The 25,946-nt window shown below is 43.4% G+C and overlaps 1 protein-coding gene across 1 annotated transcript in view; it reads right to left on the reverse strand.

The window, feature by feature from the left end:
• Positions 1-25,946, reverse strand: part of pcca (propionyl-CoA carboxylase subunit alpha) — a 426,732-nt gene that overhangs the window by 272,214 nt on the left and 128,572 nt on the right. The window contains exon 7 of the mRNA XM_055636654.1: positions 15-146. Within this exon, the coding sequence (XP_055492629.1) occupies positions 15-146 (132 nt within the window). The remainder of the gene's footprint in view (positions 1-14; positions 147-25,946) is intronic.

The following is a 25,946-nucleotide window of genomic DNA, read 5'->3' on the forward strand; positions in this document are numbered from 1 at the left end:
TTCAGCTTTCTTACCTTTACCACTCCATCATAACCAGGGATGGTGTTGACGTTTGCCTTCTTGGCTATTAGCTTGCTTTGAATCTTGTCACCCATGGCTTGAATGGCATGTGTGTCAGGTCCAATGAAGGCGACACCTTCAGCAGCCTGCAGAGGTAATTAAGGTCATAGATTTACTTTAGTAATATATCTTCCCTCAGTAACGGTTTCTACACATAGGTTTGTAATGGTTTATTAGTAAATGTCATATACTAATGGAAGCCACCATTAAAGTGCACCTTTAACTATTCTTTAACGATAAATGTTAGCCCATCTTTTCTGCGAGGTTAACTGCGAGGACGCTGTTGCAGGCATCCAACCATCTTGTTCCTTGGACGCTACGTCCCTCTCCTCGCCCGTCCACCTTTGTTCCCGGGGGGGGGGTGCCTCCCGCAACCGACCACGAGGGCACTGTAGGACAGAGCCCGGTGCCCTCTGCTCTCCGACCGGCCTCACTCCTCGTCACTGGCTCCTTCCTCCCGATATCTGGTCTTCGGCGAATGAGGACAGCCCTGTACAGTGCCCTCCCCCTACCCCTTCCAGGCCAGCGGTAACCGGGTCTAACGAGCAGGAAACCAGCTCGATTAATTCCTCCTGCACGCTGTGATGTGCCGAGTCTCCCATTCGGCCGCGGGGGTCTGGTTCTGCGGGCTCTCTCCACAGCCACGATCCGCCGGACCTCGAGTTCAGCTGCAGGCTCTGCCTAAAGCAACGATCTGCCGGTCTTCAATTCCATTCGGCCGTGCAAGGGCTGCGGCCCCCTTTGGAGCATCAGCCTTGCGAAATGTGGTAACTATTGTGTACTGCTTGAGTGTAATCTACTATTTGTACGCTCTTGTACTAGAGTATGATTGTGCTTGAGTATAGTGAGCTTTTTACTGAATTGTATGTTAAAATAGGGATTTCACTGTACCTGTACATGTGACAATAAAATAGCATTGAACCAAATATATCACAGTAACATAAAAAACCGCAAAACACATGAAGCCTATACCTAATGGACAAAAACAGTTATAAAGGAAGACGGTGCAATTGCTGTCAGGTCCGATATAAAATTTGGTGCACAGTAATGCACGTGGCAAAACAACAGTGCTTAAGATTTTCTAAAAAGTCAGAAGACTGTGGGTCTCAAACCCCACACAAATTGTACACGATGTTTAGACTACACTCCCAGTACTGCTTAAATGGAAGTGCCACCTTTCTGATAATTTGTTAACCAAGGACACTCCCAACCCCACCTAAAATGGATATATAAAATCTCATACTTTATTCTGAGAACAGCAAGTGAGTTACTGTCCTGAATAATATGAAGCATGTAATCAAAACCTCACATTCCCATTTGAGGGTGCATACATTGGATTTGTAATTTCCTACAATGGTTGAGGTGTTACACTTCTAAGTACTTCATCGGCTGTGAAGACCTTTTAGAACAGCCTGGGGTTGTAAGTGGTACTACGCAAATGCAACTCTTGGTGTTACAGTGGAAGATCCAATGACCAATATAAACTGTTTTCTTGAGGATAAAGAAGTATAAACAAGTTTACAAGTTGAAATGTGTAATTTATAGCAAGTCAGAACAGAAGGTGGGTGGTGGGAGTGGGGACGATGGGAGGTGGAAATGCAATATACAAACCAGAACACCCTTTTTAGCAATGAATAAGCAATTACACCACTCAATATGTTAAAGCCTCATCAACAATTTGCATAAATGCACCTTTTCTTTGGTGTAACACACTGAGAGTTGTGACAAAGGACAGAACATTAAAAGGTTATATCTGTTTGCACATTTAAATAAGTTTGAGTGGGAGGCAAGCTTTAATGTAATTGGTATGTTGTTCAATGAATGAGATAAAAGTAACCTCTGACTTTAAAGCCACCGATCTAATTCATACTGCTTCAAAAATCATTATGATCATGATTGATCCAAAATAAATCTTTGAGATAGCTTGAAATATTATATGTGTAGCACACTCAGAAGGAACGGATGACTTTAGACTAAAGCTCTCAACCACTGGGGTTTCCTCCCCTCATTCCTGGCTCTGCTGAAGATTTATCAACAGGGATTTATTACAATGAATATTCATCAACACAATTAACAGTGCATCATGCAAATACAAATTCACAGAACGGTTACAGCACAGAAGGAGTCCATTGTGCCTGTTGAGTCAGTACCAGCTCCGTGCAAGAGAAATTGAGGCAGCCCCAACCGGTGACCTCTTTCCATGGTTCAGTAATTTACTTTACTTTAGAGATACAACATTGAAACGGGCTGTTTGCCCCACCAAGGCCAAGTCGACCATGTTCACTCTGGTTCTATGTTATTCCATTTTCTCATTCATGCCTACATAACAAAGACAAATTTACAGAGGCCAATAAACTCACACTTCTTCGGAATGGGGGAGGAAACCGGAGCACCCGGAGGAATCTCCTTCCTTTTAGATGTTTATCCAGCTCCCTTCTGAACACATTAAAACCTGTTCAACAAACACCCTTGATAGGGCATTGCAGAACCAAATGACTTGGCGTATTAAAGTATTTTTGTCATGTCGCCTTTGGTTCATTTTGCCATTCATCTTAATTCCATACCAGCTAGCTCCTAACCATCACCACTTCAATTCAATGCAATTCAATTCAATTCAATTCAACTTTAATGTCATTGCACAAATACAAGTATGGGTACAACGAAATGCAGTTTAGCGTCAGTCCGTAGTAATAGTGCAATATAGAAATAAAAATACAGAGTAAGCAAACAATGTGGACGGAGAGACTGGAGAAATCTATTGGCGGAACGCCGAGTTCAGCAATGTGATAGTGTTTTGATGTAGAAGTTGTTCCTCATCCTACTAGTACGAGACCTGAGGCTCCTGTACCGCCTCCCTGATGGGAGGAGGGCAAACAGTCCATGGTTAGGGTGGGGTCTTTGATGATCTTCCCGGCCCGTCTCAGACACCGTTTTCTGTGGAGGGCATCCATGGCAGGGAGCGGGGCACCAATGATTTACTGAGCGGTTTTCACCACCTGTTGTAGTGCCTTCCTGTCTGCTCCGGTGCAACTGCTGTACCATACCGTGAAGCAGGTGGTCAGGATGCTTTCGATGGTACAGCGGTAAAAGTTGGTCAGGATCTGGGGGGACAGGTGAGCTCTCTTGAGCCACCTCAGGAAGTAAAGGCGCTGCTGCGCCGTTTTGATCAGCTTGGAGGTGTTGAGGGACCAGGACAGATCCTCCGAGATGCGTACCCCGAGGAATTTGTAGTTGGAGACGCGCTCCACCTCAGTCCCGTTTATATGGATGGGGGTATGTCTGCCCCCTCTGATCTTCCTGAAGTCAACAATAATTTCCTTCGTCTTCTTGGAGTTGAGGACGAGGTTATTGTTGGCACACCAGGTTGTCAGGTGCTGGACCTCCTCCCTGTAGGCTGACTCGTCGTTGTCACTGATCAGTCCTACCACCGTGGTGTCGTTGGCAAATTTAATGATGGCGTTGGAGCCATTCTTAGGGATGCAGTCATGGGTGAAGAGAGTAGAGGAGAGGGCTGAGGGACCAGCCCTGTGGCCGCCGCTGTTCAGTGTTATTGTGGAGGAGGTGAGGTTGTTGACCCTAACAGACTGTGGTCTGTTGGTGAGGAAATCCAGTGTCCAACTGCAGAGGGAGGTGGAGATGCCAAGTCCGCTGAGTTTGGTGATCAAGCTGGCGGGGATGACAGTGTTAAAGGCAGAGCTGAAATCAATGAACAGCAACCTGATGTAGGTGTTATTGCTGTCCAGGTGGGTCAGGGCAAAGTGTAGGGCCGCCGATATGGCGTCCTCTGTAGACCTGTTGGTCCAGTAGGCAAACTGATGGGGGTCCAGTGTGGGGGAGGAGGTGAGCCAAGATCAGCCGCTCAAAGCACTTTGCAATGACAGGGGTGAGTGCCACTGGGCGGAAATCGTTGAGACTCCCTGTTGCTGATTGTTTGGGCACTGGCACAATGGTTGATGTCTTGAGGCAAGTGGGGACAACACCCTGGGCCAGTGACAGATTGAAAATGTCAGTGAAGACCAGGGATAGGTGTCCAGCATATGCCCTGAGCACCCGCCCAGGGATGCCATCGGGGCCGGCAGCTTTGTGCTCATTCACCTTGCTCAGTGCATCTTGTACACCAGAGGTGGAGAGACTGAGGGGTTGTTCATTCGGGGGTGGAGCAACTTTGATGGCTGGAGTTTTGTTGTCCCGGTCAATGCGAGCATCGTTTAGCTCGTCAAGAAACATAGACACATAGAAATTAGGTGCAGGAGTAGGCCATTCAGCCCTTCGAGCCTGCACCGCCATTCAATATAATCATGGCTGATCATCCAACTCAGTATCCCGTACCTGCCTTCTCTCCATACCCTCTGATCCCCTTAGCCACAAGGGCCACATCTAACTCCCTCTTAAATATAGCCAATGAACTGGCCTCGACTACCCTCTGTGGCAGAGTTCCAGAGATTCACCACTCTCTGTGTGAAAAAGGTTCTTCTCATCTCGGTTTTAAAGGATTTCCCCCTTATCCTTCTGTGACCCCTTGTCCTGGACTTCCCCAACATCGGGAGTAATCTTCCTGTATCTAGCCTGTCCAAACCCTTAAGAATTTTGTAAGTTTCTATAAGATCCCCTCTCAATCTCCTAAATTCTAGAGAGTATAAACCAAGTCTATCCAGTCTTTCTTCATAAGACAGTCCTGACATCCCAGGAATCAGTCTGGTGAACCTTCTCTGCACTCCCTCTATGGCAATAATGTCTTTCCTCAGATTTGGAGACCAAACTGTACGCAATACTCCAGGTTTGGTCTCACCAAGACCCTGTCAAACTGCAGTAGAACCTCCCTGCTCCTATACTCAAATCCTTTTGCTATGAAGGGAGGCGTTGTCTGGGGGGGGGGGGCGGGGGGTGTTAACTTTCTGGTAATTGGCAATGGATTTGATTCCTTACCACATGCGCCTGGGGTCGGAGTTGTTTTGGAAACTTATGGGAGTTGTATTGGAACTTATGGGACCGCTATCTACAATGTCTATAATGTTAAATGCCTCAGTTATATATCTCCTTGCAACCTTTGCATGTTCCAAGGCTTCTCTTGTCTATCAAAATAATTGACATCCCTCATCCCTGGAATAAGTTTGATAAAGCTCTTCTCTGTCCTATCCAACGCTTTTACATCACTCTTCAAGTGTAGTGCACAAAACTCGACACAATACTATAGCTGTGGTTAAACCAGTGCTTAAGATTTTTTTTTTTTTTTTAATAACTTTCTCAAACTAGCCTACCACTTTCAACAACCTATACACACACATATAGACCCTCCCCATATACAGCAGCATTCACTTTCAGAGGACAGTTCACAACCCAAATACTTAGCAAGTTGGGAATTCAACAGCAAACCAAGTTCCCACCTGGCAAAAGATGTCTGCAGCCTCCCAGCAGCTGGCAGACCCAAGCTGTTGTTCTCCCAAATATTGATTGTAGGTGTAGGCTGTATATAAATTGGGCATTCATAAGCTGAGAAGGATCTGTACCCTTAGATTACTCTGATCCTGTGCCCCTTTTAAAATTGTGTCCTCTACTTTATATCACCTCTGCTCATTCTTTCCCCGAAATGTAACACTTCACAATCTCCTCAGCAATAACAGTGGTGTGACAGGTAGTGCTGATGTGCAGAATGGAGATGGAGAGTTTAGTTTTGTTTAGTTCAAAGATTCAGCGAGGAAACAGACCCTTCGACTCCGAGACTGCGCCGACCAGCGATCCCCGCACACCAACACTATCTTACACACTATGGGCAATTTACTTTCTTTTTTAACCAAAATCAATTATCCTACAAACCTTTATGTCTTTGGAGTGTGGGAGGAAACCAGAGCACCGGTAAAAAACTCTACACAGGTCACGGGGAGAACATACAAACTCCATACAGACAGCACCCGTAGTCAGAATCAAACCCAGGTCTATGCCGCTGTAAGGCAGCACATCAGCCACTGCACCACTGTGCCGAGCTTAGTAGCATGGTATTGTGGCGGCACACCACGCACCACAGTATATTTAAAAAACAACCTCTTCCTCAATGACAACATGTAGGAACGGATTGGGACTTAAGGAAGCATAGCAGAATATATGCCCTGAGAGTCAGCATAGACATGTTGGGCTGAATGGCTTCCATCTATGTCTAAGGGAAATGTAAACAAATGTTAAATTTAACGATTCCCAATCGACCCTTCCCACCAACGTACCCATATCCACATACAATCAATTATTATCTTCGCCATAATTCATTATACTTCAAGGATTTCTGTTCTCTGCAAATTTGGAAATTGCACCCTGCATTTTCAAGTGCAAGCCATAGATAGATGTTGAGAGAAGTAGAGCTTCTAGTACCAATCCTGGATTGTGCACCTCCCACCTGCTGCCAAACAACCTTCCTCTTGTAGTGTTTCCTGTTATTTGGACAATGTCTTAATCCATGCAGCCTTCAGTGTGAGTGTGTGAGTGTGAGGGCGAGGGTGAGGGTGAGCGTTTGCGTGGGTGTCTGTCTGTCTGTCTATGTGTCTGTCCATATGTCCGCAGTGCTGGGGCCGCTTCTCTTCACATTGTATATTAATGATTTGGATGAGTGGATTGAAGACTTTGTGGCCAAGTTTGCAGATGATAAGAAAATAGGCGGAGGGGCAGGTAGTGCAGTGAAAGCAGATACTCTGCAGAAGGACGGACAGGTTGAGAGAGTGGGCAGAGAAGTGGCAGATGGCATATAGTGTCGCAAAGTGTGGGGTCATGCATTTTGGTAGTCGGAATAAAGGCGTACATTTTTTTCTAAATGAGGAGAGAATCCAGAAATCGGAAATGCAAAAGGACTTGGGAGTGCTGGTGCAGGATTCCAAAAAGGTTAATCTGCAAGTTGAATTGGTAGTTAAGAAAGCAAGTGCATTTATTTTGAGAGGGCTTGTATACAAAAGCAGGGATGTAATGCTGAGGCTCTATAAGGCTCTGGTCAGGCCGTATTTGGAATATTGTGAGCAATTTTGGGCACCATATCTGAGGAAAGATGGCTGGCACTGGAGCGGGTCCAGAGGAAGTTACAAGAATGATCCCAGGAATTAGTAGGTTAACATATGATGTGCATTTGACGTCACTGGGCCTGCACTCACTAGAAGAATGAGGGGGGATTTCATTGAAACGTAGAGCAGTGAAAGGCTTGGATAAAGTGGATGTGGAGAGGATGTTTCAACTAGTGGGAGCGTCTAGGACTAGAGGTCATAACCTCAGAATTAAAGGATGTTCTTTTAGGAAGGACAGGAGGAGGAATTTCTTTAGTCAGAGGGTGGTGAATCTGTGGAATTCTTTGCTGGCTGTGGAGGCCGTAAGTGGATATTTTCAATGCAGCAATAGATAGAAGGCAGGAGAATGGGGTTAGGAGGGAATAGATCAGCCATGATTGAATGGCGGAGTAGACGCCGAATGGCCTAATTCTGCTCCTACCACATGATCTTATGTCCAGGTGACTAGTTATGTCCTTGATTATTGATTTTGGAACCTTAGAATCCAATCTTCCGCTGTAACGCTTGGGACACTTCACTAAGTTTAAAGTGCTCTATAAGTAGACATTATTGTTAGAAATGCTGTACTGAATTTGCATATGGCAAGCTCCCACTCACTTCCCCTTAATAACATTTCATTTCAAATAAATAACTGACTGAAAACAAATAACTGTCATGCAGGATGGTTTTTTTTTACAAGTACTGGAAGTATCCTGGATGAAGTAGGGTATGAAACAAAGGTGGAGGTTGGAAAGACTAGTATTATTTCCCCACACACTGGGTAGGAAAGGGGGTTGGAGGTAAAGGATTCAAGGAGATGAAAAGAATTTTGTGGAAAATACAAAAAGCTCTTTCCCCTTGGTGGTGATGTTGCTTGGGGCATGCTTGGAGCAATACGGTTGATTTGCCTGGTAAACAGGAGAAACCAAGAACGGCTCTTTTCAGCTGCAAATTTTATTTCTGGCATTTCTCAAACAGAATGGCTGCTTTTAAACAGGCAACTAAAGGTGCGCAAGTTAATGTTAATGTCAACAATAGTACATCACCAACAGCACAAAGGAAAAGGATTGCAGGTGTTTAGTACAAACCTCTCTCTCATCTAGAATCAATTAGACTATAGGAAATGGATATAGCTGCTGATTACATGAAGATAAAGTCAAACATCAAGTATATACAATAGAAATGGCACCAATGAGATAATCCTCCAAATGTTAATTGAAATTTGTGGTTTTAACTAAAATCTGAGAGTTTTTTTTAATTTCCCTTAAACGCAGTCAGCAGCTTTTGATTGTTGATGAAACAAGTTGATGAAACTTTGCCTATTCCTTCACTCCATAGACACCACCTTACCCGCTGAATTTCTCCAGCTTTTTGATCTACCTTTGATTTTTCATCACCCACCTGCTGGTCAATTGCTCCTCAGTGCAGAGAGTGCACTGCTAACCATGTAGGAAAGAACTGCAGATAGTTCAGCGGGACAGGCAGCCTCTCTGGAGTGAAGGAATGGGTGACGTTTTGGGTCGAGACCCTCCTAACTATCTGCTAACTATCATGGTTCATCCTCAACAGCTTGATAACTGGGGACTCCCTGATCAAGTATGGTGGAGTTTGCAGATCCTTTAATCAGTGATCTACTTTCTCTGCCCTCCTAGTAATTTTTTTGCCAGGTGTAATAGAGTACTTCATTCAGGAGTCTGGAGGCAAACATGTGCATGATGGGCCCTGCCCAACAGAACTGGCTGACTATGATCAGACACTCAAATTCCAGAGATGTTGCCCTGGGAGAGATTCACCTATTTATGCCAATGGATTTGGAGGATTTTGTGAAGGCAGCATTAGTGCTTTCTCTACAGCTCTGAGATGTCAACTGAAGATTATCCAGGCCTCTGAAGCAGGCACGAGGTGCAGTGATCATTTGCCAGTTGCCAGTTGCTCCAAGGACATGGTCTAAAAGATTAGGGATGAGTTCATTCAGTATTATGGTGTTGGAGGCTGAACAGTCGTCAATGAAGAGCATCCTAACATAGAGAAGCTTACTGTCAAGGTGATAAAGAGCTGAACATAGTGCAAGAGAGAATGCACTATGCAATCTCTTCTGTAGACTACCTTTCTGTACACAATTTGCAAAGTGTCACTATTTTTCTTGAGTACTGGAGTGAGAACTAGAGTGAGGTTGCGACAGTTTAGACAGTTGAAGTGAGAAATTGTAGATGTCGACGAAGACTTGATTGACACACGATTTCAGAACCCGACCAGGTACTCCATTTAGGTCAGCTGCTGTGCAAGAGTTTACCCTTGTTAGAGTAGATCTGGCTTCTGCCATCGAGAAGTACAGGACAGAGACAGTGGGAGATGGGGGAACATGCATTGGTAGAACTTTACAAAATAGGGATATTTCTTAAGGGGTTGGACAGGCTAGATGCAGGAAGATTGTTCCCGATGTTAGGGAAAGGTCCAGGACAAGGGGTCACAGCTTAAGGATAAGGGGAAATCCTTTAAAACCGAGATGAGAAGAACTTTTTTTCACGCAGAGAGTAGAATCTCTGGAACTCTCTGCCACAGAGGGTAGTTGAGGCCAGTTCATTGGCTATATTTAAGAGGGAGTTAGATGTGGCCCAGCTAAGGGGATCAGGGGGTATGGAGAGAAGGCAGGTACGGGATACTGAGTTGGATGATCAGCCATGATCATATTGAATGGCGGTGCAGGCTCGAAGGGCCGAATGGCCTACTCCTGCACCTAATTTTTATGTTTCTATGTTTAATCTCCTGTTCAAAATGATGTAAAAGACATTGAGCTCAGCGATAGAGATGTGTCATTGCCAGAGATCGCTCTGAATTTTGGCTTGTAGCACATGATGGTGTTCAAGCCCTGCCACGGTCGCCTGGCATCTACTTGATTGAAATGAGCCTCCAACTTCACTCACAAATTTATCTTGCCATCCCCGATAGTCTTAGGGAGATCGTGGCCTTCTTGTACAGTGTGGAATCACGACTTTAACAGAGAGTACATCTCCTTGTTCATTCAAAGTTAAAATAGTCCATAATTATCTTTGTTCGAACACAATTGTCAATGCATTTCTTAATGAAACCAGTATATTCGGTATGTGGTATATTCATTCAGTCTGGATGAAGTGGTCTTGAACATGTTCTAGTCCACTGACTCTCAGCAGTCCTGAAGTAGACCCTCAGTTTAATCAGATGATTGCTGTATTATTCTGCTCATTAGTGCTTCACATTTCATTCTGTAAACCATCGGGAGCAGCACTGACAAATGCTCAGACTGACTTGAATTGAGAGCGAGGGATGGAGCTATAAACGTACTTGATGGTGGTGCGGCAGTGACAAGAGGGTTCACATCCCGCGTTGGGTAGAAGACATGCTGATGGTTTATGGGGAGTTGATGGTTAATTGAATTCAGAGGTGATGATGAACAGGTCATCAGGTTTGCTGTGTCAAGAAAGTTGACAAGCAAGAATAATTCATCCAATGTCATCTTGGCATTGGCTTGGAGTGGTATGCAAGATGGTGGAGGGGAATTCTCTTGGCAGATAAAATAAATGGCATTTAAGAACAGTTTGGGTCTGATGGTTGTGGTTTCAAGTCCCACTCCACAAAGCAATATTACACTGTCAAAGGTGGTCTTCAAAATGAGACATTGAACCTTTGGCACTATTCCTCCATGAGTAGGTGCAAAAGAACCCATGGCATTAATCTGAAGCTGAACAGGACAATACTTCCCTAATTGATAGTTTTCCCCCTCAAACAAAACCCCATGATGGATCATTATCATGTCACTGTTTGTGGATGCATGTATGCAATGCAAATTGCATGCAAATTGGCTGCTGTTTCCTATATTACAAGAGTAGCTGCATTTCAAAAATATTTAATTGTTACAAAGGACTTTGGAAAGCTCTGAAGATGCGAAGGCCTTGGAAATTCAAGCGTTTCCTCTATTTTAGGAAGTCTTGAATTTTATATACATTGACACATGACAAGGGCAGTTTCTGGGAGTTTACGGCGCACAAGTTAGCAGGTACAATATCTGCATTACAGCACAGGCTATATTTCAAAAGTAAGCCTTTGGCTGGGCCAGCCTGAAAAGAGAGTCACAAAATGCTGGAGTAACTCAGTGGGACTGGCAGATGGTGCCTGTCCCGTTTAGTTGCTCCAGCATTTTGTGTCTATCTTCGTTTAAACCAGCATCTGCAGTCCGTTCCGACACAAGAGAGTCATTTGTCAATGTAAGTCTAAAAACTTTGGGGAAATTCTTCTGTTGAATTTCATAACATTTGTGTTATGCGTTTAAAATTGAATGACATCTGTGCCTGGTTGGCAATACAATTAAACACAGCACCACCCAATCAAAACATCAGAGAAGCTTCCCATCCAGTCATTATCTGATGACCCATGTTGTACATCCTGTAGGAACAAGATTAAGGTCAGTAACAAGCTCTGCCCATGAAATGGGGCAGAGTGCAACGCAAGGCTTGATGCAAAGCAGGCACTCCTCTCACTTTGCTCTGTAATACCTTAACTCTAATCTCAAAATGGGGTTATCCAACAACCAGCATGATTGTGCCAATTTTTATAACGCCTTCTTATGCCTGAAACCAATGTCCAATATGTGACATTTTATTTATTTTTAAACACAGCTATACATACCTGCAAAAGAAAAGAGAGCCGTTCATCCCATCAACCTAATCAGCTTTGATACTAGATCCAAGTAATGTTAAGCCAGACTCATGCTGTATTTGTGCTCACTTGAGGTCTCCATATCATAAAAAAGGATACAGAAACAAAGGAGGTGTACAAAAGAATTTAAGGACTGAATTGTTACAGCTGTCAGGAATGAATGTGGAGAGGATACTGAGAACATCATGGAAGCCAAGGAATTGAGGCATAGGAATTGTGATGTCTCAGATCACATTCAAATTAATAACAATTATGTATTGGCTGTGTTAAGGTGGATAAATCCCTAGAGCATGACCAAATGCATCCTAAGACCAAAGGAGGAAACTGCAGAGGCTCTTGCAAAGTTATTAGCATCATCTTTAGCCACAGGTGAAACTGTGGAATAATGGAAGGTGGTTAAGGTTGTACCATTAGTTAAGGAAAAGCCAAGGAACTATAGGCCAGTGCGTCCAATAGTATGGGAAAGATATTGGTGGGGATTCTTAGGGCAGGATCTACAGCATTGGATAGGCATGCATTCATTATGGATTGCCAGCAGGGCTCTATGTATGGGAAATCGTGTCTCACGAATCTGATAAAGAGTTTTTCTTTGCAAAGATCACTTAGATGATTGATAAGGGCAGAACAGTGGACATTGTCTATGTACATTTTAGCAAGGCCTTTTGCAAAGTTCTGCATGGTAAGGTAAACTGGAATGTTGGAGCACATAGAATGCAAACTGCGTTAGCCCATTGGATTCAAAATTGGCTTGGTAGAAGACAAAGGCTAATTGTGGAGAGTTGTTTTTCTAATGCTGCAGGACTCAGTGTTTAGTCCACTGTTGGCTTCTACATGAATGATTTGGATTTTAATGTAGTCAACATTGTTGGTAAATTTGCAGATTACACCCAAATTGGTGAAATAGTGTACAGTGAGGAAGGATATCTACCCTTACAACAGGATCCAGATCTGTTGGGAAGTATGCCAAGGAATGGCAAATGTAATTTAACTCTGGCAAGTGTATGGTGTTGCACTTTGGTGTGTCAAAACCAGGGCTGGATTTACACAGTAAATGGTAGAGCCCTAGAGAATGTTATAGAACAGAGAGATCTGTGAGTACAGGTGCATGGTTACCTGAAAGTGGTGAATTAGATGGCCAGTGTGGTGAAGACGACTTTTGGCATGATTGTCTTCATTGAGAAAGGTATTGAGTACAAATGTGGGACATCATGATGCATCTTGTCGGTGACAATTCAGTTCGCCCAGTGATAGGAAGAATGTTATTAAGTTGGAAAAGGTGCAGAAGGATTCACGAGGATGGACCTGGGCTTGTGACCTTGGATTATGATGAGAGTTTGGGATAATTTTCTTTCGAGAGAAAGAGACTGGAGGGTGACCTGATCGAGGTGTACATGGTCATGTGGGGCATGGATAAAGTGTAGACTCAGTTTTTTTCCCCAGGGTAGAGGACTGTAAAACGAGAGAGCATAAGCTTACCGTGAGAGAGGAAAGATTGAAGAGGGACCTCCGGGACAATTTTTCACTCAGTGTAGTCCATAGTGGGGATTAACTGCCAGAGTAAGCTATACAGATACAATAACGACTTTTACAGGGCATTTAGACAGATATCCAAATCGGAAGAAAGACTGGATAGACTCGGCTTGAGCTTATGAAGAAAGACTGGATAGACTCGGCTAGACTCTCTATTTAGACGATTGAGGGGGGATCTTATAGAAACTTACAAAATTCTTAAGAGGTTGGACAGGCTAGATGCAGGAAGATTGTTCCTGATATTGGGGAAGTCCAGAACAAGGGATCACAGTTTAAGGATAAGGGGGAAATCTTTTAGGACCAAGATGAGAAAAACATTTTTCACACAGAGAGTGGTGAATCTCTGGAATTCTCTGCCATAGAAGGAGATTGAGGCCAGTCCATTGGCTATATTTAAGAGGGAGTTAGATGTGGCCCTTGTGCCTAAAGGTATGGAGAGAAGGCAGGTACAGGATACGGAGTTGGATGATCAGCCATGATCATATTGAATGGCGGTGCAGGCTCGAAGGGCCGAATGGCCTACTCCTGCACCTATTTTCTATGTTTCTATATTTCTGTTGAAGGGTTTGGACATTTATGAACCAAATGCAGGCAATTGGACTAGCCCAATATGCTAACCTGATTGGCATGGACACAGTGGCCCAACCGACCCATTTCCATGCTGTAATGCTGTATGTGCAAGCTGTTTTCCTTAACAAATTGTGCAGGAGGCATTATGAAAGCAATCATCAAATGAGGAAGGGCTTGCAACAGATTGAACATGGAGACAATTTTTCCACTCGCTGGAAAGATGAAAATTACAGGCACTAAATAAAAATAAAATATATGTTTTTGAGGAGGCTCTTAACCCCATATAGTAGCAAGAATGTGGAATTTGATTCCACAGGGAGTGGCTAAGCAGTGATCTTTCAGGGGAATCTGGATAAATAGGCGGCGATGGTGATGGAAGGTGATGAAAAAAAGTGTCAGGAAGTTCATGTGGTGCATACATTTATATTATCTGTGGAGAGTTCTGATGCAGGGTCTCAACCCAAAACAGTGACCATCCCTCTGCCTTCACAAATGCTGCCTGAGTTGCTGAGTTCCTCCAGCAGTTTGGTTTTAGGGGTGAATGTCCTGTGTCTTTGCTATTCCTTTATTTAAACTTTAGTGCAATTTATTCAATGAACACAACTACAATTTTTCATACTCTGATTTGCAAGACATATCAACCTAACTCACTTTGGTGAAAGAACAAAATAAAATTATTCTTGAATCTCCTGGTCCAATTTTAGGTAACAGAGAATTTAAATTAACAGCAAACATTTGACAAATCCCATTTCCTCACCGCAATCTTAGTATAACATATTGTTGGTGGTGCCATTCATTCCTTTTAAAATGTGCCGCGTGGAATTTTTGTCATTACTTTGAAAGTTTTACAATCAAATCCAGTAAGGGACTTAGAAATGTATTTAATTTTGTATGGTATTATGCCTTGCTTGATTTGTCATATGGCAGAGTAATAGAGCACACTGACATTCAAAGCTAAGATACTTTACGCAAAAATGTTAGGTTATGTAGTTAGGTTAATGGATCACGGATCTTTCAAAAACGTGATTGAACTCAGTTAGGAAGTTGACAACTGCACACAGTTTCCACATAAATTAATAAGAAACTAAATATGTTCCATTTAATAGATGTCAATATATATCTCTAATCAGTGATATACATCAGTCCAAACGCAATAAGCATTTTTAGAAATGATGACCAAAGTGCCCCTTAAGATTTGGAGAAAACCTTTCTAAACTATCTTTAGGGGGGAAAAGTTTACAAAATTTAGTCACATTCAGTCTCTTGTATTTACTGATGATTGATAAGGTAAAATAGGAAACATGTTTTTTACTCAACATTTGCAAGGAGCGGGAATGTGCTACTTCAACAGATAGTCAAATGCAATTCAATAGGACCTTTTGAAGTTCGTAAATAGTTTGAATGGAGACATTTGTATGACAGAGAACTGGAACTAACTTCAAAGAGCTAGTAAGGGCACGATGGGCCAAAGAGCTTCCTCCTATGCTGCAAGATTCTGATTCTAATGAGCTCCTCTTGCAAAACATATTGCATACAAGGAACTATTCTCTTTTCCAGACAATGCTGAGTTCTTGTCGAACGCACTTGTGTTTCATATTAAACAAAGGATTAAGCTATGAGTTGCAGCAGTCAAAATGTAATCGTTACAAGTCTTTGCGCATGATTCTAAAAATGCATTTGAAAGCTAATAACGGAGAGGGCATCACAGACAGTAGACTCCAAATAATTAATCAAGCTTTTAACACCTTGCCATATGCCTAACTGTGCTGGACAACAGTTACCGTCACTTCATTAACTGTCTCTGTTTAGCTTGTTTGTCTTAATATCTTCAACCTTGTTGAAATGCAACTCATTTAGAACAGATATAAACTGCTAATTAAAAGCAGATGCCATTTATTACTCAAGCTCAGACATACTGGAACTCTGACTCAATCCTAAACTTTCTGCCAGCTTCACACCGCACTGGAATAAATAGTGACCTGCAGCACAGGCCTTATGTAGTCTTTTAAGAATTGCACTGACGAAACCTGCAAGTAACAAGTCGTACCTCTTCTTGCTGGCCATGTTCCCAGGGGTCTGCAGGATACAGAAACTGGTTCATGCTCTGCAGCAGTGGCACTGCATCTCCATCTGGTACTTTGAATTGCAGCCCATACCAAAAAGCTCAAATACATTTGGATTACAAACACTACCAAGATTATGTTTGTTTCAGTAATCTCATTAGAAAAATGGTTGTGCACAAACTCTTCAGTGTTCTACGATTTGGTCGTTCACTCTTAGTTTCTATTGGAAACAAGTAATCCAGACTGAAAAATAAAACTTCCATTTCTATAGCACCTTTCATAGCCAATGCCATTTGCAGCCAGTGAAATTCCTTTTCAAGTGTCTTAACTGTTCTAATGCAATGAAGGTGGCAGCCAAATTCTGCACAGCAAGCTCCCAAAGCAATAAAGTGATAATGACCACATAATCTGTTTCAATGATGTTAGTCAAGAGATAAATATTGGCACAGGACATCAACAAGAACTATTTCTCCCGCTTAGAACCGAACTCTTGCACCAACTATAGCATTGATAATGCACACACAGAGAAAATACAACATGAATTTCTGATTAATTGCCCCAATGCAAGATTTATTTTCTTTCTTACACTCTTTGTTTTTACTATTTCAACCTGCCCCTGCTAATAATTCCACAGGTAGCAGGGAGATTTCACAGCAAGAAAGGTTAAGAATAGAGTGATCAAAGAAATGTTACATTTTCTTAACTTTCAAAACGGGAACAGAGCTTCAAAAGCATTAGCTGGTTCTCACTTTCATTTCAATTTAAAGCAGAGCTGCTGGTGGCCAAGCAAAGCAGTTCCATTGGTGTACAAATGAACATGATATGTATTTTGGCCAAAAGGTCTCATTCCAAGCTCTGCAGCCATGATCGAAATTAAACTTTTACCCTGAAACTTTTAATGTGAAGAAGGGTTTCGGCCTGAAACGTTGCCTATTTCCTTCGCTCCATAGATGCTGCTGCACCCGCTGAGTTTGTCCAGCATTTTTGTCTACCAAGGGAAATTATATTCCCCGTTTTCTCTCATAGTTATGTTTTGGGGTGAGCTTCTCTCCAATAATAGCCATGGCTGAAATAGGGCATGCACTAGCATCAGAGGGTTGAGGGTTCTAGATACATGAAAGATTTATGCTCAAAAAGCAGCATTGACACCTTACTAAGACAGAATTCCTCCTTATAGGCTCCAAAGCCACACTCAGCAAAATCAATAACCCCACTCTCACCATCGACGGCACCACTGTCTCCCCATCTCCCCAGGCCCGCAACCTTGGCATGGTCTTTGATTCCACCCTCTCCCTTGAGCCTCACATCCGCCATGTCATTAAAACCTCCTTCTTTCATCTCCGCAACATCGCCAAACTCAGACCCTCTCTCACACCTCCCGCTGCTGAAAGACTCATCCATGCCTTCATCTCCTCCCGACTGGACTACTGCAACTTACTTCTCCTTGGCATCAGCTCCACCTACATCAACCGACTCCAACTGGTCCAGAACGCAGCCGCCCGACTCATCACCCACACCCAAATCCTGGCATCACATCACTCCAGTCCTCAAACAACTTCACTGGCTTCAGATCTCCCACTGGATCACCTACAAAATCCTGATCCTCACCTACAAAGCCCTCCACCATCTGCCCCCCCCCATATCTCACTGACCTCCTCTCCCCCTACCGACCCTCACGGTCCCTCAGATCCACATCAGCCGGTCTCCTCTCCATCCACAAGTCCAACCTCCGCAGTTTTGGGGACAGAGCCTTCTCCAGGACAGCTCCCAGGCTCTGGAACTCCCTCCCCCAACTGATCCGCAATTCTGTGTCCCTCACCATCTTCCAGTCCCTGCCTCAAGACCCATCTCTTCACCTCAGCCTATCCTTAGCCCCACGTCCCCCTCCCTTTTCATCTGTGCACTAATTGCCTCATATTGTGTTTTGAATTGTATTCTATCTTTACTTTGTGTACTAGTCATGTCTCTACTATTTACCTGCTAAATTTTTGTAAGGTGTCCTTGAGACTCTTGAAAGACGCCCATAAATAAAATTTATTATTATTATTATTATTACTACATTGATGAGAGAGTGCCACATTGTCAGAATTGCCATCATTGATGAGGTGTTAAACTGAGCACGCACCTGCTTTGTCAAGTGAAAGTAAAACATCCCAGAGACCTGCTATGAAGAACTGCACGGGAGCTCCTACAATTTCCTGGTCAATATTTATGCCTCAAGCAAAGTTAGGAAAATATATTATCTTGTCATTATAACATCACTGTTGGTGAGGGCATGCTGTGTACAAATTGGCTGCCATGTTTCCTACATCACAGCAGTGACCACACTTCAAAACGTAATTCAACAACTCCAAAAGAGATTGTAACAAACTGAAAAGGGTGCAAAAGATACTATATGACTGCAAGTCCTTCTTCCTTTATGGATATCTTCTAAATCCAAACTATGTAGGATTTCAGAAGCAGTAGATGGAAGATTTCAGAAGTACTTCCATGGTCTTGTCCTGATGGTGTTAAAGGAACTTCTCAGATGTCATCAGCTTTCCTAAAAGTAGACATATGTCCACAATGCTTTCAAGTTTAATTGACAGTATTAGCTGTCCCTATCTGATACATTTCAGGCCCTCAGGAGAAGCTAAGAAAGGATACGCAGATGCAAGTAAGTATTACCCAGTTCGGCAGAAGTAGCTCTGAAGTACAAAAGCTTAGAAACACACGAGGCAATCAATTAATAACATTCAGGAAAACCTCAATCGCCTATAGCAATGAAGGATCTGTGTCCAAAGAAGGGAACAGCTTGCACATCTTAAATATGTTATTCGTTTTGCCTTTGTACCTGTGCTTTCACTTTGGAAAAACTCTCACAATACACCATTTCCTCTGTTATTCCTCATATTCCTGCAAACAATTCATTTGCACGGATTTATCCAATTCCTTTTTCAAACTTGCTATTGAATCTGCGTCATTGCTTTTTCAGGCAACACGTTACAGATCACGACTTGGTGCGGAAGTCCCCCGAGTCCCTCTGGTTCTTTTAACAACCACCTTAAATATGTAACTGTCAGTTTCTCATTTAATTTGATCAAAACCCTCTCTATAAATGCACTGCCGGCATCATATGGCTTGCAGACCTTCCACTATAGAAATTACCCTCTAAATGTCTCTATAAGAGTTTACAATTATTTTACTCTAATTAATATTTTGCGCCTGACACTTTGGGAAAATGAGTTGTCAACAGCAAAAGTACAGTGTAAGTGCATTTTGGGAGTCAGGGTGTTAAAACAGTTTGATGCTTATGTATTTTATCCTTTGATCTGCACTCGTTAGAGAGCGAGATGGAAACATACTGGTCCAAACAAGATGTGGAAGCTATAAATTTCAAGATGAAAGATTTTTGAGGAAATTAGTCATCAGTCCAACAGGCAGAGAACCTGCCTACTGTCTGCACCACTATCCTGTCCAGTTTAGGACATTCTAAGGCAAAATCAGATTGGTGCGGGGATGAATGGTGGGGAGACGGTTCGTGAGGTTGCTGGGGGTGGGGAGTTAGTAAAATAAGCCAGAATGAAGGGATATTGATCAACAATCACATTTTTTCCGCAAGATTTCCACAGATGACGAGGATGCCTTAGGCTTAAAATTGCTCGGCAAGTGTAGAAAGTGTAAAGTGGACTTTGGTGAGACAATAGCACATTATTCTGGATGGTGCAGGCTTCGTGCTTCAACCTACTATACTTTATAGACGCAGGAACAAAATGTCAGAAGTCACATCTGGAGAGCCAGCTCTGCAAAAGGGTGTTTAGTTTAAGACAGTCGTTTGGTATTCTTGATGTTTATTGTGGCAGAAGAGAAAATAAAATCTGTTCTTTCAGTTCCTACACACAATTAGGTCAGAAATGTAGAGATTTCAATTGGAATTCCAGAGTCGTGGGCCCACAATGTTTTGTACCGAGAGGCGAGGGGGGAAATTTAGTGGAGATGTGCGGGGGCATGATTTCTTTAACCCAGGGAGTGGTGGGGGCCTGGAACACATTGCCAGGGGTGGTGGTGAAGGCACATGGAAGTACAAGGAACAGAGGAATATGGATCATGTACAGACAGATGAGATCAATTTAACTTGGCATCATGTTCGATACAAACATTGTGGGCCGAAGGGCCTATTCCTGTGCTGTACTGCTCTATATTCTATGACTAATATTGTCAATGTGTGTCTTACAGACTGTCAAAGGCAAGGTAAGAGACGCTTAATGGGGCAGGCAGATGGGTGGTGTGGGAGGCAGTGCACTCCTTCCATCATTTTCACTGGGCTTGCTTGTGGTCTTGAAGAAACTCCAGATTATCATTAGGCTGCCAACTAATCCCCTGCACTATAACTCCTTCTCTCCCTGTCAATCCCAACTCCCTCCAGCCCACCACTCATTTTCACTCACCAACCGCGAGGAAAGACATGGGAAACGCTTGTTATCTGTTCCAGGCTGTCGGTTGAAAACTCACAAAAGTTAACAGTTGATGGCTTGATGCTGCCCAAGTCTAACCAACCATCTGCGCTGCTCCTAATTGTGGTGCTGCCAGAGACCCATGCCTAGCAGGGACCTCTCACAGTTCCATGCACCTCACTATCCAAGGCTTGCTTCCGCTCAGGATCTAGAACCCGGAGGTACGGTGGTGCAGTGGTAGAGCTGCTGTCTTACAGCGTTTGCAGCACCAGAGACCTGGGTTTGATTTCAACTACAGGTGCTGTCTGTACATTATACGTTCTCCCCGTGACCACGTGGATTTTCTCTGAGATTTTCAGTTTCCGCCCAAACTCCAAAGACGCACAGGTGTGTAGGTTAATTGGCTTGGGTTTGTATACTGGGTATGTGTAAATTGTCTCTAGTGTTTGTAGACTTGTGATAATGTGCAAGGATCGCTGGTCGGTGCGGACTCGGTGGGCCAAAGGGTCTGTTTACACGCTGTATCTCCAAAACTAAAAAACTAAAACATAGAACAGTACAGAATAGGAACAGCCCCCTTTGGCCCACAATGTTTTTGACAACTATGATGCAAAGTTAATCTTATCTATCTGCATGTAATCTATATCCTTACATTCCCTGTATAATCAAGCGCATATCTAAAAGCCTCTTAAATGTTACAATCATATCAACTTTTACCACCAACCCTGGTAGCAAGTTCCATGCACCCACCACTGTAAAAAAGTAGCCCAGTTCCTTTTTCCCTTCTGTCCATAAAGCTATGCTCTCTATTCATAGTCAAGGAAATAGACCCTTTGGCCCAACTCGTCCATACCAATCAAGATGCCGCATCTACGGCAGTCACATTTGCCCACTTTTGGCCCATGTCACTCTAAACCTTTCCTATCCATGTACCTGTCCAAGAATATTTTAATTGCTGTTATTGTATCTGCCTCAACTGCCTCCTCTGGTAGCTCGTTCCATATACCCACAAGCCTCTGCGTGAATAAGCTGACCTTCAGGTTTGTATTAAATCTTGCCCCTCTCACCTTAAACAGATGTTCTCTTGTTTTTGAATCCCTTTCATTGGGTAAAATTGGGTATCTATTCCCCTCTTGATTTTATCCAGGTCTATAAAATCATCCCTCAGTCTCTTTCCGGCACCGAGGAATAGTCCTAACCTGCCCAACCCTCTCGCTATCACTCAAACCCTCGAGTTCTAACAACATCCTTGCAAATCTTCTCTGCACTCTTTCCAGCTTAATTCTACCTTTCTATAGCAGGGTGACTAAAATTGACCAATGTCTTCCAAGCATGGACTCACCAATGTCATGTACAGCTGTAACATAACATCCCAACTTCTGTGCTGAATACCCTGATAATGAAGGCCAATGTCCTAAAAACCTTCTTGAACATCCTATATACTGGTTTAGTTTAGTTTAGTTTAACAGGGAAATGGGCCCTTCTGTCCAACGAGTCTCGGTGCCGAGCAACGATCATCCATTCACACTATTGTGTTTAAGAAGGAACTGCAGATGCTGGAAAATCGAAGGTAGACAAAAATGCTGGAGAAACTCAGCGGGTGCAGCAGCATCTATGGAGCGAGGGAAATAGGCAACGTTTCGGTCCGAAACGTTGCCTATTTCCCTCGCTCCATAGATGCTGCTGCTGCACCCGCTGAGTTTCTCCAGCATTTTTGTCTACCCATTCACACTAGTTCTATCCTACACACAATTTATAGACAATTAACTTAAAACTTATAAACCTGTTTGCCTTTGGAATCTGGGACGAAAGCAGAACACCCAGAGAAAACCATACAGTCACAGGGAGAACATATAAACTATGTACAGACAAACCCGTGGTCAGGATCAAACCCGGGTCTCGGGCACTGTAAGTCTGTAACAAGTAACACAACCGCTGCACCAGTGTGCCACTCTTTGACATTGTCTTTGACATTTCCACCCTAAGAAATAGGTTCATACCCTATCTAACCTATCTATGCTTCACATAATTTATATACCTGTAAATGTTTCCACAGGTTACCCCGCAACCTCCAACGTTTGGGATATCCTATCATATATCTTGATTACTCCAATAACTGTAATTCAATGGATCTTTGTATTGAACGCCAATAGTTTTAATAGGAACTAATCAGGTAGTCTTATCAAAGGAAAGCAACTATGATGGGCCAAAAATACCACCCTCTGGGTAAGTGGCTGACGGTGAGGATCAAAGCTGTAGACTGCAGGAAGTTGTCAATTAACCCTTATCAGAAAAGTAGCAAATAAAATTCAGTCTGGGGAGGGCAAACCAAACTGGGGAACACATAATAAATATTTATTTACAGTGAAGCAAGAAATAATAGAAGTGCCTTGAGGTATAACAGGCAGATGAAAAGGTTATGACACACAAGGAACATTTTTGGTTCATAAGTGAGCAGCACATTCCACAGTAGAGGATGGCTCTGATCAACAGGTGCAGCACATGAATGAATATATTCATGTATGGAAATCAGATTATAATTCATGCTGTTATGCATTTATATAGAGAAAAAAACAGAGAAAGAAGGCAAGTCGGACTTCCATCACTGTTCTGCACAAATAAATCAATCAACCTTGCCCTTTGACTATAGAAACAAGATGAAAATAATGCCACATATTCAACTGTATATTGTTCAATGAAATTACGATATATATGTAAAAACATATATATGGAAACAGGCCCTTCAGCCCACACCGACCAGCAAATTTGTTTGTTTATTTATTTATTTAATTTTTTGGCATGCGAAATTTGTGATCAGCGTGAGAGCGTGAGAATTTTGTGAAATGCGTGAGTCTCACAGTCAATGCATAAGAGTTCGCAGCCCTGTCCATCCTCGCATACATCCCTCTTTGTAACTTAAAACATGCTTGATTCATACCTTTTCATAACTCCAATGAATGGTCAGCAACCTGAAACATTCACTGTTTCTTTCTCCTCAGATGCTGTCTGAACAGCTGAATGGTTCAAGAGTATTCTCTACTTATTTCAGGTTCCCAGCGAACTTGCTGTAAATTGGTAATTATAGTCCATGATGATAGTTCGTCTGAAATCGCTAATAACACTAAATGTCCCCTTACTTTAAAACAAAAGTTTAAAAAATCTAACATAGGTGAACAAAACAAAAAAACTGCATGAACTACAATTACGATACTAAAAATAAAAATCATCACACCATTGTTTGTGGAAGCTCTCTATAATTTTTGTGACTCTTTTTCCTAACCACACTTTAAAGCGCAATTAGTTGGCCATAAAGTCTTTTGACATGTTCGCAGATTGAAAGAGGGATTATAGAAATGCAATCCCTTTTTTAAACCACAAATCCTTTACCTTAGACCAGGGGCCTCCAAACCTTTCAGCATGAGGGCCACATTATATATTTGGCACATTTTTGCGGGCCGTAGGAAAAAATAGAGAAATGTCGCGCACACACACACACACACACTGACATACACGCTGACATAGACAGTGACATACACACACTGACACACACACTGACATACACGCTGACACACAGTGACACACACTGACATAGAGAGAGAGAGGAGGAGAGAGGGGGGAGAGAGAGGGGAGGGGGGGGAGAGGGGGGGGGGGGGGAGGGGGAGGGGGGGGGGGGAGAGGGAGAGGGAGCAGGGGGGGGGGGGGGGGAGAGGGAGAGGGAGAGGGAGAGGGAGAGGGAGAGGGAGAGGGGAGAGGGAGAGGGGAGAGGGAGAGGGAGAGGGAGAGGGAGAGGGGAGAGGGAGAGGGAGAGGGAGAGGGAGAATGGGCGAGAGAGTGAGACGGGGGAGAGGGAGACAGAGAGATGGGAAGAAAGAGGGGAGGAGAGACTGAGAGGGGCATGTGTCTCTCTCTCCCCTCTCTCTCTCTTTCTCCCTGTATCTCTGTGTCTCACCTTCTGTCTCTCCCTGTCTCTTTCTCTCACTAAGGAGGACACAACCAATCTTCCTGATATAGTAATGGCCAGAGGATCTGAGGTGACGGAGGAACTGAAGGAAATCCACATTACGCAGGAAATGATGTTGGATAGACTGGTGGGACTGAAGGCTGATATATCCCCAGGGCCTGATGGTCTGCATCCCAGGGCACTTAAGGAAGTGGCTCTAGAAATCGTGGATGAGTTGGTGATAATTTTCCAATGTTCTGTAGACTCAGGATCAGTTCCTGTGGATTGGAGGGTAGCTAATGTTATCCCACTTTTTAAGAAAGGCGGGAGAGAGAAAACGGGGAATTATAGACCAGTTAGCCTGACATCGATGGCGGTGAAGATGCTGGAGTCAATTATAAAAGATGAGATAGCCGCACATTTGGATAGCAGTAACAGGATCGGTCCGATTCAGCATGGATTTACGAAGGGGAATTCATGCTTGTCTAATCTTCTGGAATTTTTGGAAGATGTAACTAGGAAAATGGACAAGGGAGAGCCAGTGGATGTAGTGTGTCTGGACTTTCAGAAAGCATTTGATAAGGTCCCACATAGGAGATTAGTGGGCAAAATTAGGGCACATGGTATTGGGGGTAGAGTGCTGACATGGATAGAGAGGTGGTTGGCAGACAGGAAACAAAGAGTAGGGATTAACGGGTCCCTTTCAGAATGGCAGGCAGTGACTAGTGGGATACCGCAAGCTCGGTGCTGGGACCGCAGCTATTTACAATATATATTAATGATCTGGATGAGAGAATTGAATGCAACATCTCCAAGTTTGCGGATGACACGAAGCTGGGGGGCAGTGTTAGCTGTGAGGAGGCTGCAAGGTAACTTGGATAGGTTGGGTGAGTGGGCAAATGCAGGCTGCAAGGTAACTTAGCAAAAAAGGAAGGCAGATTACTATCTAAATGGCGTCGTTGGGAATAGGGGAAGTACAATGGGATCTGGGGGTCCTTGTACATCAGTCTATGAAAGTAAAGCATGCAGCTACAGCAGGCAGTGAAGAAAGTGAATGGCATGTTGGCCTTTATAACAAAGAGGAATCGAATATAGGAGCAAAGAGGTCCTTCTGCAGTGGTACAGAGCCCTAGTGAGACCACCCCTGGAGTATTGTGTGCAGTTTTGGTCCCCTAATTTGAGGAAGGACATTCTTGCTATTGAGGGAGTGCAGCGTAGGTTTACAAGGTTAATTCCTGGGATGGCGGGACTGTCATATGCTGAGAGAATGGAGCAGCTGGGCTTGTACACTCTGGAGTTTAGAAGGATGAGAGGGTATCTTATAGAAACATATAAGATTGTTAAGGGCTTGGACACACTAGAGGCAGGAAACATGTTCCTGATGTTGGGGAAGTCCAGAACCAGGGGCCACAGTTTAAGAATGAGTAAGCCATTTAGAACGGAGATGAGGAAACACTTTTTCTCACAGAGAGTGGCGAGTCTGTGGAATTTTCTGCCTCAGAGGGCGGTGGAGGCAAGTTCTCTGGATGATTTCAAGAGAGAGCTGGATAGGGCTCCTAAATTAGCAGAGTCAAGGGATATGGGGAGAAGGCAGGAATGGGGTACTGATTGGGGATGATCAGCCATGATCAGATTGAATGGC

The sequence above is a fragment of the Leucoraja erinacea genome, chromosome 6 (assembly GCF_028641065.1).
Source record: "Leucoraja erinacea ecotype New England chromosome 6, Leri_hhj_1, whole genome shotgun sequence".
NCBI classification, from domain to species: domain Eukaryota; kingdom Metazoa; phylum Chordata; class Chondrichthyes; order Rajiformes; family Rajidae; genus Leucoraja; species Leucoraja erinaceus.